The sequence below is a fragment of the Falco rusticolus genome, chromosome 2, assembly GCF_015220075.1.
Source record: "Falco rusticolus isolate bFalRus1 chromosome 2, bFalRus1.pri, whole genome shotgun sequence".
Taxonomy (NCBI): Eukaryota; Metazoa; Chordata; class Aves; order Falconiformes; family Falconidae; genus Falco; species Falco rusticolus.
The window spans coordinates 32,910,031-32,928,003 of NC_051188.1; the positions used below are offsets into that span (position 1 = coordinate 32,910,031).

The 17,973-nt window shown below is 38.2% G+C and overlaps 1 protein-coding gene across 2 annotated transcripts in view; it reads left to right on the forward strand.

Annotated features, from left to right (window-relative positions):
* ENOX1 (ecto-NOX disulfide-thiol exchanger 1) overlaps nt 1-17,973 on the forward strand; it is a 369,827-nt gene that overhangs the window by 289,183 nt on the left and 62,671 nt on the right. For both annotated transcript variants that reach the window (XM_037378075.1, XM_037378076.1), the window contains 2 exons: nt 13,678-13,784; nt 17,053-17,170. In XM_037378075.1, coding sequence (XP_037233972.1) covers nt 13,678-13,784; nt 17,053-17,170 — 225 coding nt within the window. The remainder of the gene's footprint in view (nt 1-13,677; nt 13,785-17,052; nt 17,171-17,973) is intronic.

Below are 17,973 nucleotides of genomic sequence, written 5' to 3' on the forward strand. Positions count from 1 at the left end.
TAGAGATCCCTGTAGTTTCAGGTGGAAACTTGCAGTTTTGGCTATATCTGGTTTGTTCCTGTAATGTGCTGAATGCTGAACTTACAAAACCAGAAATAGGTCTGGCTTCAAATCATGAGTTTCAGAGTGTCACAGTCACAGCAGTGCCTGGAAGAAAAGAGTTTCTGACAGATCTGGCCTAGGAGGACAAGGTCAGCAAAAAAACAGGTTCAGGGAAAGGTGTTACACTCTGTGGATTTTATAAGAACAAATTTTACAAGCTTTCCAGATGCTTCACATTGGTTATTTTATAAACATCATAAACATTGGCCATTATTAGCATTAATGTGTCTTATTAAAATTCTCTGCAAACTTGTTACAAACAGATGGATGATGTTTTTGCTTTACATGTGTATATGCCTAAGATTGCTATATAGGGAGACTGTGAAATGAGCTTCCCTTTTTCAAGAATTTTCCTGTATTTGAATTCATCTGAGGAATGTTTTTCATGCATCTTTTCCATTGTTTTCCCACAGCCTTGTGTAATCAGCTGCAATATGTCACTTGCTTTATGAAGAAGAATTTGAAAGTACTAGATGTTTAAAATAGGTGTGTGTGGTCTATTAAATTCTGCAGAGTAGCAAAAAAACCACTTCTGCTGTTCTGCCTTAAGGGTCCAAAAGTCTAGTGTAATGCTACAGCTGTGTGGCCATTTGACATAAATATTGCAGTATTTTTTAAAATAGCATGTGCCATTCCTCTGTCACAAACTAGATCAGATGTCCAACTCTAAGCTGACCATTCTGTGCTTGCTTTGTTGTCTGGAGAGTAAAACGGGCATCTCTGGGGAATGAGTCATCAGACCGACCTCATGGTGCTCTTCCAGTGAGATGAATCATCCCGTGGAGATGCCGTATTTTCTCTGCTGTCCTAGAGGATTCACAGGGGGCCTAGCTCAGAACCAATTGCCCCACTTTTTACAAGCCTTGTTCAGAGCAGAGTAATCCCACTTACTGTGTGTAGTCTTGATACAGAAGGACGTAGCATAAGGGAAGAACTTGAAGTTAGATAGAAATGCTATCATTGTAGCAGTGAATGTTACGGGGAGTGAAGAAGAAATATGTTAAGAAAATGGCCTTCAAGTGCACTCACCTGGAACACACACACTGTCTATAGGAGTCTCAGTACGAAATGCTTTCTTATTAATGAGGATTAGTGTGGCCAGAACATTTCAGCTTATGGCCCAACTACTAAAGAAGTACAGGTATTGAAATCCCTGCTACAAATTTCTGCCTGGAGGTATTTAGAAGATTACCAAATGGATTACGCTTAAAAATTTGGGTCAAGTGTTCAGCATGTGAATTAATTACCTGACCAAGATACTTGTGCCAGGATAATCTGTGAAATAAAGTATATTACTGCTGTCACACCACCGATTTACAGCCCCTGATTTAAGTTCTACAGGGAGTCTTCGCCTTGTTATGGTGCTACTTTAGTTATTTAAGGGATAAAGAGAGAAAAATGGCCACCTCTTTTTTTTTTATTATTAAATTACTTGGGGTTTCTAGATTTGAATCTGTGATTAAAATGTGGATTGTTTTCCAGGATTTTGAATATTTCTGTCTTTCTGGTTCGATTTCTAAATTCTTTCATTTTGCTTCCACAGCAGAGTTGCACATGACACTGCTCCCTGTTTTTCATACATCTCTCTTTCATTTCCTCCCAATCCACCTTTTCAGCCTAAGGCTTGTAGACATTGGTCTTCATGTTTAAGAAAAGTGGAAGCCCTTGAGACATCCACATTGGGCTGTTTTTTTAGACTACACCAAAGCTGTAATTGTCTCCTCTGACTTTCTCCCCCACGCACTGTGAACTTTGTCTACCTCTTATTGAGGGTTCAGACCATTTCTGGCAGTCTCCCATGACAACATTTTCAAAAGTACCTATAAGTGAATGCAGGTCCAAAATCCCATACTGAGAAATTAATTTGATGTCTCGAGAGTCAGACACACAAGGTGGTGGAAGTGTTCCAACATGCAAGTAGATAGTTATACAGTGTAATGAACAGAAGTGCGCCACGGCTAGGTACCAAGCAGCTTATGACACTCACTTATTTGGTCATTTCTGTCAATTTTACTAATTGATGGCTCTTCAAGGGACTTAGGCACCAGGTCCCCATCAGGGTCCAGTCTCTTGCACACCTGTGGGGGAGCAGTGGGAGGGTGGTTTTTATTGTGGAACCCCCTGGCCAGATTACTTCCTTGTCATGTGCTGGTCTTCACTTTCATCCTCTCCTTGAACTTCAGAGATTTTCAATGCCTAGTGATCAGGATGATCTTTTGGAAAGGTATGTTTAAATACCCTGAATGCCAGTGAAGGAGCTGAACTTAAGCCTCCTTCTTTCCAAGAGTGCTCTAAATGGTGAGGTCCAGTGCTCTCGAAGGTGATATTGACCTTCCTTAGAGTGTCTGATAGATGGCTTTTAGGCACCTGATCCAGAACGATGCCAGCTGGAGTGAAATGTCTCCCAGCCTCCTGTAGCGCTGCACTGAACAGAGAGAACAGCTGCATCTATGGCACATCCCCATCCAGGGGATGCATATGCACAATCTAGCAGCTAGTTAAGACAGTGCCTTTTATATGTATTCCCAAGAGTGAAGCACTTCCCCTGTGCTTTGTAGGATACCTGAGCTTCTAACTCACCACAGTTGATTACAGGTAATCACCAGGGTCTTAGAACTTGTGTAAAAGGCCTGAGTGTCAAAATGCAGGTCTGAAGGTATGGATAGACAGATGGTTCATCCTACAAGGCAAGCTGGAATGTAAACCTACAGAGTCCTTTAGTCCAGTGTACTAATCACAGATGTGTCCTTTATTCCTGGTGGACATGAGGACATTGCTGGAAAGGGAAGCCAGTTCCCAGTGACCCTGGAATCCCTTTGTGAATTAGCTGGCATTAGGGAGAAGAAATGTGCTGCAGGTTCTCACCCTACCTTGGCAAGCACTAATTAGCTCATTGACTCTCAAGATGTTTGAAAACAGAACATAGACTCTTTAAATCACTTAGACACATTTAAAGGTTGCCATCCTGAATTTCATTCACAACAGCTAAGTGACAACCCTACTGTTGGCCTTAGGTAAGCCAGGGGCAAACCAGTGTAGCAATCCCCAGCACTCAGTATTAAGGGCCAGTATACACCAGTAAGCCATTTTGATATTTCTAGGGGACCTTGCGGACAAGCTACATATATTGGTAGTTGGTTGTTTTGGGTTTTTTGGGTTTTTTTTTTCATTTCAGCTACTAAATAACATGCTATCATAATAAGCAGTAAAAGCAAAATTATTACAAAGTTTAACACAATTGATAAGTGTCAGGATGCAATCCTCAGTAGTAATGCTAGAGTATTTGTAAATTGTAAAATAGATTCTTCCACTAACTAAAAAGAAAATCTTGGTGAAGTTCTAATTATGGTCAGGGACCAAAACTTTATAGTTTTTGGCCACTTACAAAGTTTTGAAATACAAGGATTCATATCTGTGAATAAAAGTGGCATTATTAATTCTTGCAAAGAAGGAAAGAGACAGCATCTGAGCGAGTTCCTACTTTGCCTGGACAATAAGCTGACTTTTGAGAGGGTCAGCAATAGCACTGCAATTTTCATTTTGTCACTGGGATACCTTTGCCACAAAAATCATGGTGGTGGCAGAAGAAAAGCCATCTATATGTGAGAGGTATCCCAGCTTTGCAAGGAGCTGTGATCAGAGTGGTAGGCTATGGTGCTCTGAGTCTAACAGCTCCCATGCAGTTGTACTGCAGCATTATGCTGATATGGGTGAGGAGGGAAGCGGGGAGGCAACCAGAGCAGCTGGAGTATTAGGCACCATCAACCAGAATTTTAAGACAACTCTACCTGCCATTGCCTGCTTTGATTTTTTGAAAATGATCTCAAGATCTGAACTGCGTAGTCCAGTTCCAGCTATCATGTGGATATTCTACTCATCTTGTTGTGGAGATAAATTAATTTTCACTCCACACATCAATGTACAGGGTGCCTGCCACTTCTTTCTGCTGCCAGTAAGCTTGTTTGCTTCTGTATGCTCTTGCATTGCATGTGAAGGTGTACATGGAAGCAAAAGCAAAGAGATACTCATCTTTCAAAAAGCCCTGGAACTGAAGAAACATGGATTTATGACATCACACAGTTTACCTGCTCAGCTTGTTGCTAAGCATCTTAGCTCTTTTATTCATGACACAGGATATGAGGCTAGATGCAACTTTGTGATGATTCAGTAGGGCTGTTCATTAAAAAGAATCAAAGAATTTGGAGAGAAGACTGTGTCATGTCCCCCTCCTTGGGAAGATCAGGATTGTCACCATGAGTTTTTCCTCCCTTCCTATTGAAGGACTTCGGTGGTGTATGAGAGCACACTGACTTTTTATCCAATAGCTGGTAGGTATCTACTATAAAATTTCTTCCCCCCCCCCCCCCCAAAAAAAAATAAAAAAAATTGAGGTTAAATAATTCTGAAGGCAAATGCATTCTCAACAGACTGAATAAAATTCTCCTCTCCAGGTTTGTTCATTTTCATTCTCTGATCTCTCTGGATGTGATTTAATCTGTTTTAACATTATCAGCACCTTCACAGATAGAATCTGAATTTTTAATATAAAAAAGGAAGAAGAAATCTTAAAAATCCTTTTTGAGCTTTCTTCAAAAAAGATTTGGATCAGGGTTTTTTTTCCTCATTACAAATTCACTTCAAAAGTTGCTCTTTTACTTTAGAAAAGGTAGAATTTATATTGATATGGTAGTGATTACTAAAATCACCATCTTATCTCATTTGCTTTAAATTCCATACTGCAGCCCTTTCTCCCAGTAATCCTTCCACTTTTTAGTATATTCTCTTAGTACTAAAAATGAAGCCAGTTTCATTACACATATTGAAAGCATGCTGGTTAAAATTCTTTTAGCAGTCAGACTTTTTATACGCATTCATGCTTTCCAAGTATTTTTTCAATTGCTCTGCATTAATAACTTTTAAAAGGATTTTCCTTCTCTTTAATTGTCCAGTCTTAGAGTCTTTCTTTCATTTGCCAGTTACTAATTCAAAAATATGAGCTTACTTTATGTGCAATTTTTAGGTCATCATTAAGCTCTTTGTGAAAGAGATTGAGTCATATAATGTGTTTTTTACAGTGCAGCTCAGATCTCAGTTGGTGTCATAGAATGCCACTATAATACAAATAAAAACATTAATCATTCATGTCATTAGTTGCGACTATTATTTTCTACCTTGATGTATTTCTAAAAAAAAAAACCAACAAAAAACCAAAAACACAACAAGAAGCCAAAACCAAAATAACCTCTACAATCCATCCAGTCCCTTTTGATTAGCTTATTTAGTTGTGCTCTTTGCTTGCTTCTGTACGGATAATTTGTCCAGTAAAGCTCAGCTGGGTATCTCTATTCTTTACTTGTCCTCCCATTTTCCGTCTCATGTACACATGTTCTCAAAAGCATTTCTATCCAGGATGCTGCAGCAACACCAGAGAACAGAGATGAAAGACTCCATTTCTATTTTACCTTGCATTCTATAATTCTTCCCCACTTTATGGCAGTATAAGCCTTTGTGGTTGCAACCTGTAGTGTTTCAGATCGCTTATTCCTTTGTGTTTCATTTTCTTTGAATTTCTTCATTGCTTTCATTGTGTAGCCTTCACTCCACCTAAAGTCAATAGGAATCTTGGTATTGATTTAAGCGTGGCCAGAATTTCAACAGAAGCTCTTCTGTTATTTTTAAGCCTTTTTTTTTTTTTTTAAAGTAGGCCATTAAATATGCATGATGTTTTATAGCAAAATAAGTGCACTGCCTCCTGAAAGGTTTCAGTCTAAGGCCCCATTTTGACAACTTAGGCCATGTTCCTGGATCCTGCAGGATCTCCTAGATGATAAGGCAAGGTTTGAAGCCAAGAAGTATATGCTTGAATTGTGTGGAAATCTGTGTGTGGTTTTGAGCTCCCTTGCTGAGTAGAGATGGAGGTAGGGGCCTGTTACTTTGCAAAACTGGACTGTAAATTTTGTGTGGAAATGAACAACAAGGGATGAGAGTAAGACATTGGAGAAAGGAAGGAAAGATGGAGGTTTCACCAAAAAGATTTTCTGAGTTGGCTGTGCATATCGTGTGGCCTGCACTTCTAAAACCTTTCAGGCTTCTTAGAAGTGAATGAATAAACTTCATAAATATGAATATGAATAATCCTATATAACCATGTCTGGTTGAAATACTTACTCCCTACAATAGGCATTAGTTTCGCTTCATGTCAGATCACTGGATTTGTCCCAAATGGTGTAGTTTGTGATGATAGAGATGTTATGGGGTAGGAAAAGAGTTCTGGAAAGGGGTAGATTATGCGGGGGGGAAAGAAGGACACACAGTGAACAAGGGAAAAAAAATACAGAAGGAAAATGAGACCGAATGCAGTAAACAAAGAAAAAAAGATGACAAGACATGGCAGGCAAGGGAGCATAAGATATGGCAACAAATGGAGAAGTAAATGTCCCTACATAATGTGTGTGAGATGATTTTTTGTTTTGATTGCCAGCAGAGGCTATGGCTTTTGAAGCCTCCTCATCCACCTCTCTGTTCCTTTTCTTCAACAAAAGAAACCATATTGTGCCAAAAAAACCCCACAGCACTCTTAGGAACATTCTAATCTGAAAGATCCCTGGACAATTATTACTTTGACAATTATTACAACTTCACTTACTGGGCCCTGCTAGAGTTCAGTCACATTTGTGTTCCTTCATCTCAGAGTTCCCTTGGGGTTCTTTTTTTGGACAGGCTTGCCAAAAATAGTTGTTCCTACATTTGCTATTTTTAAATCTGAAAAAAAGGTCTGCCTAACCATAAATAATGACGAGAACAAGAGCAGTGTGTTGGGAACGTCTTATAATCTTGTCAAGCTGATGAAGAAAGTAGCATTCACTAAATCTTCCTTTGAGTTAGTGGGGTGCGGTTGTGTGTGGGGGGGTTTGTTTGTTTGTTTGTTTTGTTTTCTGGATGTCAAGCAAAGTCCGTAAAATCTGTTCTGTAATATAAGATGGTGGCATTAAAGAAGCAAGTACTGTACATTTTTACCTGCCCTGCTGTGTTGTGCTGGCCTGATGTCAGGTTCCTGTTCATTGAGAAATGACATGGAGGTGAAGCGGTCTTGTTGAGTCCAAGTGATTTATCACATGGCATGATGCCAGCACTTGCTGTTACACCAAGCTGTCAGTTTCTTTGTTGTAAATTAAACCACGTTCACAACCTAAAAGATTTTCAAAGCTTATTTTGTAGACAGATCTTCTAGCAATACCTTGCAGAGCAAACTGGGCTCTCTTTAATCAGAGTGTATATTTTTATTTCAGAGTTTAACAAGGAGTGTTCTTCCATTTCTAGAACTATTAATTGTTGATATACGTACCTCAGGCAAGTTACTTTGCAGGTTTCAATATAAATTCTGAAAATGGGATGTTTTCAGTATCCCCATAATGCTCCTTCTTTCACTCTTCCTCACTGGCTTTCTTAGCATTGAGAAGAAAGGAAAACAGCTGCTGACACTGAGGTTTGATGATTTTACAAGACCAGGGATTATAATTTGTGCTGTGGTATAATTATTTTTTATTTTGTCCTTTATCTATGTAGAAGAATCTGCTTATTGTATTATTAAAAAATATTTCTTCCTCCGTCACTCAAGTGTAGACCACTGACATCCACTCATCCTCTTAATAACTCCTGCAAGTATATTGACTAAGACCAGTCTTAGTCAGATGGAAGAGAAAGAGGGATCAACCGTCACTCCAGGCACACCTCCTCCTGGTCTCAAACACTGTAGGCCTAGTCAAAAGGAAATGTAGAAATAATATAGTGCAATTTAGGGGGATGACACTTAGACTTGTTTCTCATTCTTTCCAGTATTCAGGTAGGTGAGGCAGGGTAGACGGAAGAGGAAAACATCCTTCTTCCTCTGGTAAGCCTTGTAATGGTTCTGTGCAACACTGGGACCTCTGTGTCAGGACTAGAGCAGAAAAGGTGAGACTGCTAGTAAAAGATGACCCCACTGACTCTGCCTATAGGATTAAATTAAGCTGAGCTAGGGCAGGCTTGTCCATACTGTTCCACAGTAAGAAGGTTGTTGCTCTGGGCCAGCTAACATTTTCCCACACAGTTGAGAGTTCGGTGCAGGCCAAGTAGTTTACTGAAAAGCATCTTTTTGGGGAGAGAGAACAGTTGCTGCTGCAGGGACACTCAGCATATTGTGCCATTTGACTTCAAGGAACAAGAATGGTCCCTGGCTGGTTTTGATCACTAGTACAGATGTGGTTGTTGGCAGTAGGATGAGTTGAGGAATGGCAGCCTTGCAATCTGACTTCCCACACAGCAAAACGATTTGGGAGGTAAATCACTGGAGGCACCATGCTTTCGGTGTGTTCAGAATTTTGGGATATAATAGAGAAGTCCTGTGGTTTTATGCTTTATCATGCTATGTCTTAAGACTATGTCTTAAGGAACCTACGGCCACCCAGACAGCAAGAAGACCAAACAGTAGCTTTCTCTTATCTGATTGAATTGCACCTTTTTTTTTTTTTTTAATATGCATAGATATTTTTGGGGGGGCATTTTGGGGTTGTTTGGGGGTTTTTTTTGGTTGTTGTTTTTTTTTGTTTTTTTTTTTATTTAAAAAGAAAAAAGAAACGGAAAACCCCCACAAAATCAAAACCAAAACAAAGATGCCATTTCTTTGTGGCAGATAGGCTGTCTTCATTATACAAATCTATAATGGATTTTGCTTATGTATCCAGCTGATGGTATGCTATACTTTAGGACCCATCCTTTGCATTATCTGAAGTCTTCTCCAGAGTGATATTTCCAGCTTTTATGTTTTCCTCCCCTGCCAGTCAATGGCAATTGCAGAGGTTTCTCCCTCTGTGACATGTGAATTGGGTAAAACAGGGAGGCTGAAGGCTTTTAGCTGTAAATGTTTGAAAGGAAAAATCTTTTCTGAAAGTAAACAGTATCATAACCAAAAGACTGAGGTTTGGCTGAGATTAATTTAAAAAATATGTTTATTTCATTACTTTGCAATCTGTCTACCGTTTCTCTTATTGATGTCACATGTCATTTGCCTACATGCAATTTTAGCCTTGGACTTAATGGTAATTTCTGTTCAGTACATTGCCAAATGCCTTTCAGAACTGTTGCCAAAAACATTCTCTTTCCTATCCAAAACTGACCTGGGGACTCTAATTCATCCACTTACAGCATCTAGCCTTGACTACTGTAATTCCTTGGTTTGCTGGGCTTGGAGCCAAATCGATTGGCAGACTCCAGCTTAGTCAGAATTCAGCGACAAGGCTACTGACCCAAACCACGCCAACTCTATATCCTCCCTGTGCTGTGAATCTATATTTGAAAAGCATGTTATACATTTACTGTAACAGTTTCCTTTACACCGTAATTTTATGGGTGGAATTTTTCTTTTACCCTGTATGTCAATTGTCGCACTCTTACAGAATTTTCTGAGCTAAATTGCCATATATTCTACTCTTGCACTTATAGTAATTTAGTGCAAAGCCCTTTTCATCCTGTATCCCTAATTGGTGTAGTTTGGAGAGAAATTCTACATGAAACTTGATTATTTTATCTGGCAGCAAAGACTTTTGTTTTTAACACGTGTTGCAGTTTCTTTTTTTGGTTTTTTTTTTTACTACTACTACTACTACTACTACTACTACTACTATTATTATTATTATGCATTATAAAGCATTTGGTTGCTGGTGTTCTTTATTTTTGCATACAAGAAATGAAAAATAATCACATATTCATGACAGCTGAAAATGTAATAAGCAAAGGAAAATAGAATACTTCTTGTCTCCTGAACCCAAGGAGAAATTTCAGCCTTCACTCAATCATGTATTTAAAATAGCCTGCTAGATAAATGTAATGGAAGGTAAAAGTGTTCTCTCAACCTCTTAATCTACAGATGAGGTTATGCGTTGGTTCTCATTTATTTATGTTCTTTTCTGGTAGTATCATTTTCAAATATCCCGTATCATATATTGTCTTCCCCTGGAGATATTCTAGTTTTCCCTTTAATCCAATTTTGTATAAAACTTCTACAGGTGTTGTTTAAGGGATTTTTGTTGTTGTTCCTAGTTTTTCTGGTTGTTTTTACATTTATACTTGATAACAATAACAAATGTAAATAAATTTACATTTATATTTGATAACAAATAACTTGATGGCAACAGAAACTGAGGTTTAAACTTTCTTTTAATATGCTTACTATGAGCTGGCACCTCTGATAAAGGCTATTGTAGTTACACCACATTTGTTAAACACTGACACTTGCATATCAGTCTAGGCTTACTTGTTTGGGTCTTTTTAGTTATTTATAACTCAGCAGAAAAACAATTAGATAATAATATTTTGAAACACACCACATAAATTACCAGCTACAGAATAAGTCATTGGGAAAGATGCAATTTTTTACATCCGGTAAGTTATGCTGATAGGAAAAACAATGATGTAGTATGGACCCTTCTAGAACAATACAGTTTTTTAAACCCTAATTTAGTAAGGAAACATCTTTGCATATGGTCAATGAAAATTTGATATAGCATAGAACTTAACAACAGATGTTTGACAATGAATATTTCATGTTACTTAATAATTCTACTTACCAGTCATCGTTGACAGTACAGTGCATTCTAGAGTTAAAGGTGCCTTACGGAGATAGACATGAACTGTTATTTCATTTTATAATTTTTTTTCTAGAGGTCAGGAAATAGTCTGAAAACCATGGTCAGCAACAAAACCAGGAGCAATGGTTTCGCTCCGATTCTGCAGATAACAGCCCAAAATCTGGGCCCTCTCTTTGGCCAAATCTTACCTAGATGTGGAGGAAAAATGAATGCACTGTAGAGTTTCTCAGCTAATATAAACTTTCCTGGCTTCCTCTTAGGGATGAATCTACCATCCTTATGGGTTGTGTGCTGCTGGATCATTTACAAATACAAATCTGATCCTGATCAGGGATGGGTACATTATGTCTTGTCTTCCAATTACACAGAGCACAGGAGTTCTTCCAGTTTTAGGCTTCCAGGGTGTCTGTGGGAGAACAAATTAATCCTTATGCAACATGAATTAACCAGCAAAGAAACTGGAAACTGAAAAACTGTGAACTGGCAGAATGGCTTTACATTGGATTGCCATCTCATAGCACATAAACGCAGGATTATCATGGAGTACAAAAAGATGTGAAGCCACTTTCCTATACTGTCAAACCATGGCCTTGGCTGCTTTTTATCTCTGATGCAATGCTTGGAGACCTTTTATGTTGGGTGTTACCTGTGGGTGTTTGCAACACTTCATAGCCTATATTGCTGGTGCTTTTTGAAATAGTTGCATGTGTGTTGACACTTCCTTTGAACAAGGTAGCGAAATGTTGGTCTTTGATATGTACTAATTTACTATTCTCCTCTACATTTGCCTTTTTAAATTATCCCTAGCTGCCTATTGGATAAACTTTCTTTAAATGCCTTGATTTTTAGCATCTAGTACTCCAAGTATCCTACTTCCTTTAGTTTTTTTTTAATTCCTGAAAGTGAAGGAGAACCATTCTCTGCTCACTTTGTCTACTACACTTATGCAAGAAAAACTATTTGACATCTTCCTAGCTTGTGTTTCCATTGCGGAGAGTTTCTGAAATAATCATATAATGACTTTTGATAAATCTTAGCATCTGTTCACAGAATGGAAATTGAACACTTTAAAGTTCAAATGTTTTTAAAAATTCATATGATGTTATTAATACCTATTAGTGGAAAATGGCAAACCAGCCTTCCTCATATTTTTGTGAATCTTTTCTACTTGAATTTCCACTTGCAAACTAAAACCAGATTGTTAATTATGCAAAATTTTCTGAGCACCTGGGTCATCAACATGATAGTAATTAAATTCTAGCCTTAGTTTCTATACACACAATAATAGATTGCTTTAGCATTTTCATTCTTTTCAAATTAATTGAATATACACCGCATAACTTCCTTGATACATCCACCTTTCACTCCAAGCAAGTTCTCATAGGCTGAAGTTATCACATCTGCTATTAAAACTTGATCACAAATGGTTCTGATCATGCCAGTAGTTTTGAGGCACCTTCTTTAGTATAAACTACATAGAAGTATTAATTCTAAAAGACTAAATTTATTTTCTATGGCTTTAGGAGTTAATTAACCAGCCCTGATTACAAAGACAAACTTCCATCTGTGATTCAAAATGTTGTAAGCTTCCTCAATCTGAAAGCAGCCTGTAAAATAGGTAATAAAAGAGGATGGAAGAAACGTGCTTCTATTCAAGTGAGTGAGGTTAACTTTCAGATCTAGAGGGGAAAGATACGTAACTGACTTACTAGGTGAGCTCATTGTTTTACAAAATATGGGTTGTTATGTATAAGATCCTCTGCATCTGTGACTTGAAGGGAGAAGAAGAGCAGCTGTTGATCAGCTCGATGAGAGCCCCAATCAGAGGGCATTACGGCATTCCTGCCACCATTTCTCTATGAGAGGGGAAGGAGGTGCTTCAAGCTGCAGCGTTACAAAACAGTAGACATTGTTTCAGCCCAGGAATCTAAAGAGATAAATAGTCAAGAACCTTGTCCAAGAGTTGAGGCATTTTTCAGTTTGACTTCATAGGTCAGCACATTTGCACGCTCAGGAGCACAGCCCAGGTCATTTGTAGAAAATTTGTATTTCCTGGTGGTCCTTCAGTTAACTGTGCTGGGATCAAGGCAATTTAAATCTTGGTCAAATAATTTTTAGGCAGGTCACTGTTGTGGAAGGACAGCGTTGCTTGTAACTGATGCAAAGAGAAAGAAAAGAGTGTTGGGAGAAGAGGTTCTGAATTAGGATGAACAAGTAGCTAAAAACGTAAGATCTTAATTGTCCTAGATAATTGACCTAAATATTGACGTCTGGCTTCGGGACAAATTCATTAGAGTTGAATGAGGGAAGCCCATTTCACATCTCTTCTTCATCTTATATGCAAAAAAATGTGACTGTTCATGTACTTAAACATACATAGGCTGTGGACACAGGACAGAATGATCTACCACAGGTGAGCCCATTTATAATAAATAAAAGAGAAACAGCAGCTGCAGCTACAGAATGCAGCATTAATGTGTGGTTTAGCCCTTCCCGTCTACTGACAAATTCTCACTATCAGATAGTCACCCTTCAAAGGAGAGCCTGCTTGTCTTTCACGCTTACATTTGTACAGCCTGCTCATCTGTATGCAGCTGCCACAGGGGAACGTGTCAGGTTTATGCCTCAAGTGTCATTTCTGTAGTCACACACCTACAAAGGCACATGGCTGTGCAGAGGGTTGTAGCAGACATCACGGGGAAGCAGCTGCATGCATGGTTTTTGGTACATAGTTATAAGTTGTGTAGACTAAAGTTATGGAGACAGACTTGAAGGGAGACATCTCCAACATTGGTAAAATGTAAGTACAAAAGACACATCATTGGATGGATATTGATGATGTTGTTTCAGTAATGACATCATCCATAGACTCCTAGTGTCTTTGCTTTGCTTCTATATAGTGATCACAACATAAATTGCTTGTCTTGTTTGACTTCCTTGTTCACCAAAGTTGAGCAGATTGTCGCCGTTTTCAACGCTTCTACCAGACAAAAAGCTTGGGACCATTTCTCGAAAGCCCAGCGAAAGAACATAGACATTTGGCGAAAGCATTCTGAGGTTGGTGATTTTATTATTACTTTCTATCCATCATCTCACAGCTGGATTGACACAGAACGAGTGTGATTGTAGCTGGACATAGTGTATTCAGCAGTATTTACGGCTACTGTTTTAGCTGTTAATCAACTGGCCATTATATACTCTCCTCTACAGTATGAATTGCTCCCATTGCTCTCATTATGATAATAGTCATTAAATAACACTAAGACAGAGAGCAATGTGGTTTTATTTTTCATGCAAAATTTGGGAAATCATTGGAGGATTATGTTTACTACCTAAAATAATGAACTGAAGTAGTGAAATTAGGAACGGTATTTTCAACTAAGGATAGAATTAAGAAATATTTCTGAAAAATATCTTTTTAGGAGTCATCGTGATCTGTTTTTAAAAGAAGTATTCTGTAGCACAGATATTTTTTCTCTTTGTGCCATCACATGATCATTATAAGATGACTTTGCCTAAAAATAAGAGAATTTCTTTCCTAAGTAATGACCTAAGCATATTAAGCCCAGAATTATGACATACTCCTTCCCATTCGTTTTATGTTGATCTTTCAAAAAGTAGACACATCACTTGTATTGATTCTAATTATTATGCTTGCAAAGAAACCAGCATAAATGTAATCATACTACCATACAGAGTTAGCAATTTGGAACCACGCATGCGTGACTGTCATAGGCATGAACAGAGGAGATGGGATTCTAACTTCCCCTTGCTGCCGGTGGCGGCAAAGGAAGCGCTAGACCTCATCCTGTGTTTTGGTCATCCAGCTTTCGTTTTTAATTCAGTATATACGCTATGAGCCTGTATTTTAAAAAGTAAGTACCGCTGTCTTTGTTTTCTTTCTTTCTTCTTCCTTTTTTTTTTTTTAATATGAGCAACTTAACATACACTTGGTTTACCTTCATGTAGTACAGTATGTTGATTGTTACTATCACAGTCCTCTAAATGATTTTTCTCTGTCTCAGAGTAAAAACTTTAGAAGGTAAGGTGCACTTATTTAATTATTTTGTAGTACACTTGTAAAATAAGTGTTGTACACTTAGTTTGAGAAACACTGAAGTGCTGTGATATAAATCATTTGCGTAACATTTTAAGTGCCCATTAACTAATGCTAAATTACAGTTGAATACCAATGGCACTAAATGTAACATCCACATGAATACCAAATGAATTCTTTATTATCAGTGCTATAATGGTGAATACCAAATGACTTCACAATAATGGGACACTTAAAATAAAATGTTAGCATAATTTATTGGTACAAACTGTATTTTGCATTTTGTTCACAAATATTTCATATGAGTAGTGGGTAAAGACTTTGTTCAATTGAAAGTTGGGAGTTGGGAATTGATGTTTGTCTTATCATTTAGAGAAGTATGAAAACATGACTTGCTAGTAGATTATTTCAATTATATTGAGACCATCCCTTCTTAAACTAACTTTCTGTACAGGGATGTTGTGTGTCATTCATTTGCTGGCTTCTAAATCTTTAATAAACTGAAATGTGTAAGAGTTGGACTTTCCAGAAATGTTTCAAATATTATTCCCTTTGTTTTCCTAAGAGGACAACTAAAACAATTCATAAATATGTGAAGACTCTCACTGAAAAAATATATTTTAGAAATGCCTGTTTTCCAGATGTGAAATATGATGGAAATGTTAGCAAATGGCATATTTGCTTTAAATCATATTTTCTAACCATGACATTATTTGCTAACTTGTTTAATTACCTGACCACCTTCCATTTTTTTCTGAATTTAGGAAAGCTTTGCTAGAAACCCAAACCCAAAACAAACACTCATACACATAGACATTCTCCATGGAAGATTATTGACTTTGCTGATAATGTAGACATTGATGCATCAAGGACATCTATCCCCTAAAGAGGGAGTAAATGTAAGCGGATGTCTGCTATGTATGCAATATGCTTCCCCAAGAAAAAGTGCAGGTGGCCTTTTCCAGTAAGGAATTAAGGAACGGCTTGCTAATTTCTTCTGGAGGTGCCTCTGTTTACATGAGATGCTGGTCAGCAATTTACCTTTTTAATAACTTTTTTTTTTTAATTTGAAATTATTCTCCTGTAAAATGCCTACTAATTAGCCCCCTTGCCTTTGCTTAGATTAATGGACACATACACATTTAACCAGAATATCTGAGATCTGCCAATGAACCAAGGGTACAGCTCGAGGGAAACGCCTTCCCTCTTTTCACACAGTCCCTCTCTGACAGCCGATGTTAATTGCACCGAGCAGCGGTCCGACTCCTCAATGCTGTCTCCTCCTTCCACACGACTCTTCCTTGTTTCAAAGATTTCAAACCACCTCTTTGGGAATTAAGCTCTTTGTTGGCAGAAAAATTAGCTGTCTGCGAACTGACAAGGCCTGCACTAATCACAGTGCAGCATCCCCGTGTTACACCTGACAGGATTATTAGGGCAAAATAGAGTCCTCTCAATCTTCCCGGTGCTGCCATTAAAAAGCCAGCAGCTACATCTGCGCCAGCTTTTCTACCCAGAACAAAGACCGTCTAGACTCCTACAGAGCCTGTGTGCCTGCTGATCATTTACCTAGAGACATGTGTGGGCTCTCTGCCTGCCCTTGCAGCAACCGGGCTGTCCACTCTGGCACTCCTTTTAGATCAAGATGCAGAGATTTTTGGGACAGCATTATGGGGCTGGGTCTTTTAAATCCGAGGTGATTTGGGCATAGGGAGAGAGGGTGAGATGCCTTTGGCCAGCAGCGGACACATAAAATATAGAGCACTCCATCTGCACTGGCTGCTCTTGGCTCCCTTTATCATCAGCAGAGAGAACTAGGCACTTCTAGGATGCAGTTAATATGACTTTGTTTAATGGAGACACCTACGCTTGGCCAGATGAATCCTACCCCAGGTGGCAGAGAGAAGCAAGAATCATCTCTACCTTAAGCGGTCTAATAATTTTTTTATCAGTCTGCTTTATACACAGATTTAAGTACTGTCCTTGCTGTTAAAGCATTCTCCTATGTTTAGCAGAACTAAACATCACTTAACATGAAGACTCACTTTCTGTCTTGTTTTCCCTGAGTGTTATCTTTGATAAACTCAATTCTTTCACAGGAAGAATTCCCTGTGGTACTGATGTTATAAATATTCATATACAAATAAATATGATTACAATGATAAATGATGCATAATTAAAATCAGAGCGGTATTAAAAACAGATACTAAATAATACATAATGACTTTATGGAAGCTAATACTGACAAAAGGTCATTTTGGGTTTTAGGAGCTCCGAAATGCTCACAGTGAACAGCTCATGGGAATCCGCCGGGAAGAGGAGATGGAAATGTCTGATGATGACAGTGGTGACAATCCCAGTAAAAAGCTGAGAGTAGATGATTCAGGTAAAGCCAAATCCTTCTATAATGTCAAGCCTATACAACTGGGGTTTTTTAAAAAGTAAACAAAAACTTACATGTGAGAAGTGACATATTAATAGCTGATTATATAAGACAGTATCTTATTTTAAACCGTCATAAGTTAGTTACTTGAATGATGCAAGCTGTTTCTAGGAGGTGTCTGTCACCTACTATGTCCTGTAACGATGAAAATTCTCCAGTTCTGCCCTTGACTGGAAGCAGTACGTTTCTTTAGCATGCTGTCTGCAGTCTTGTATGACAGTATCTAATTCCATGTTCATAAAAATGTCTTATTATGAGACTGTTTGGAGTTACGTGTTGGTCAGTATTCTTTAAGCCTTACCTTTCTTTTCAACAAAAACATAATAATGTATAAGCTCTCTAAAAAATACGCCATGCCATTTTAAATGTGTGCTTTGTGGAATTAACTTTCAAGGGTACATATTTCACAGTGTGGTACTGCATACTGCTTTAATTGGATACTCGTTAGATGGCTGTCATGAAAGAACAAGGGTGCATGTAATCTAAGTAAAGAAATGCAACATTTTCAGCCTTCTACAAATACTGTGCTGTCCAGGGTGGACACCAAGAGGTGGCTCAGAAGCTGCCTAAATTATTGACTGGTAACGTGATCTGGATGGATGCTTTGCTTGATTTCTTGACATTGGCTAATAAAGTTGTGAGTAGCTTACAAAGGTTTGCTTGTTTAGACACTCATCTTCAGAAAGCAAATTTGGCTCCTTCTGTGACAAGATGCTGTGTGAGGTCAAGTGACTCCAGAAGTAAAG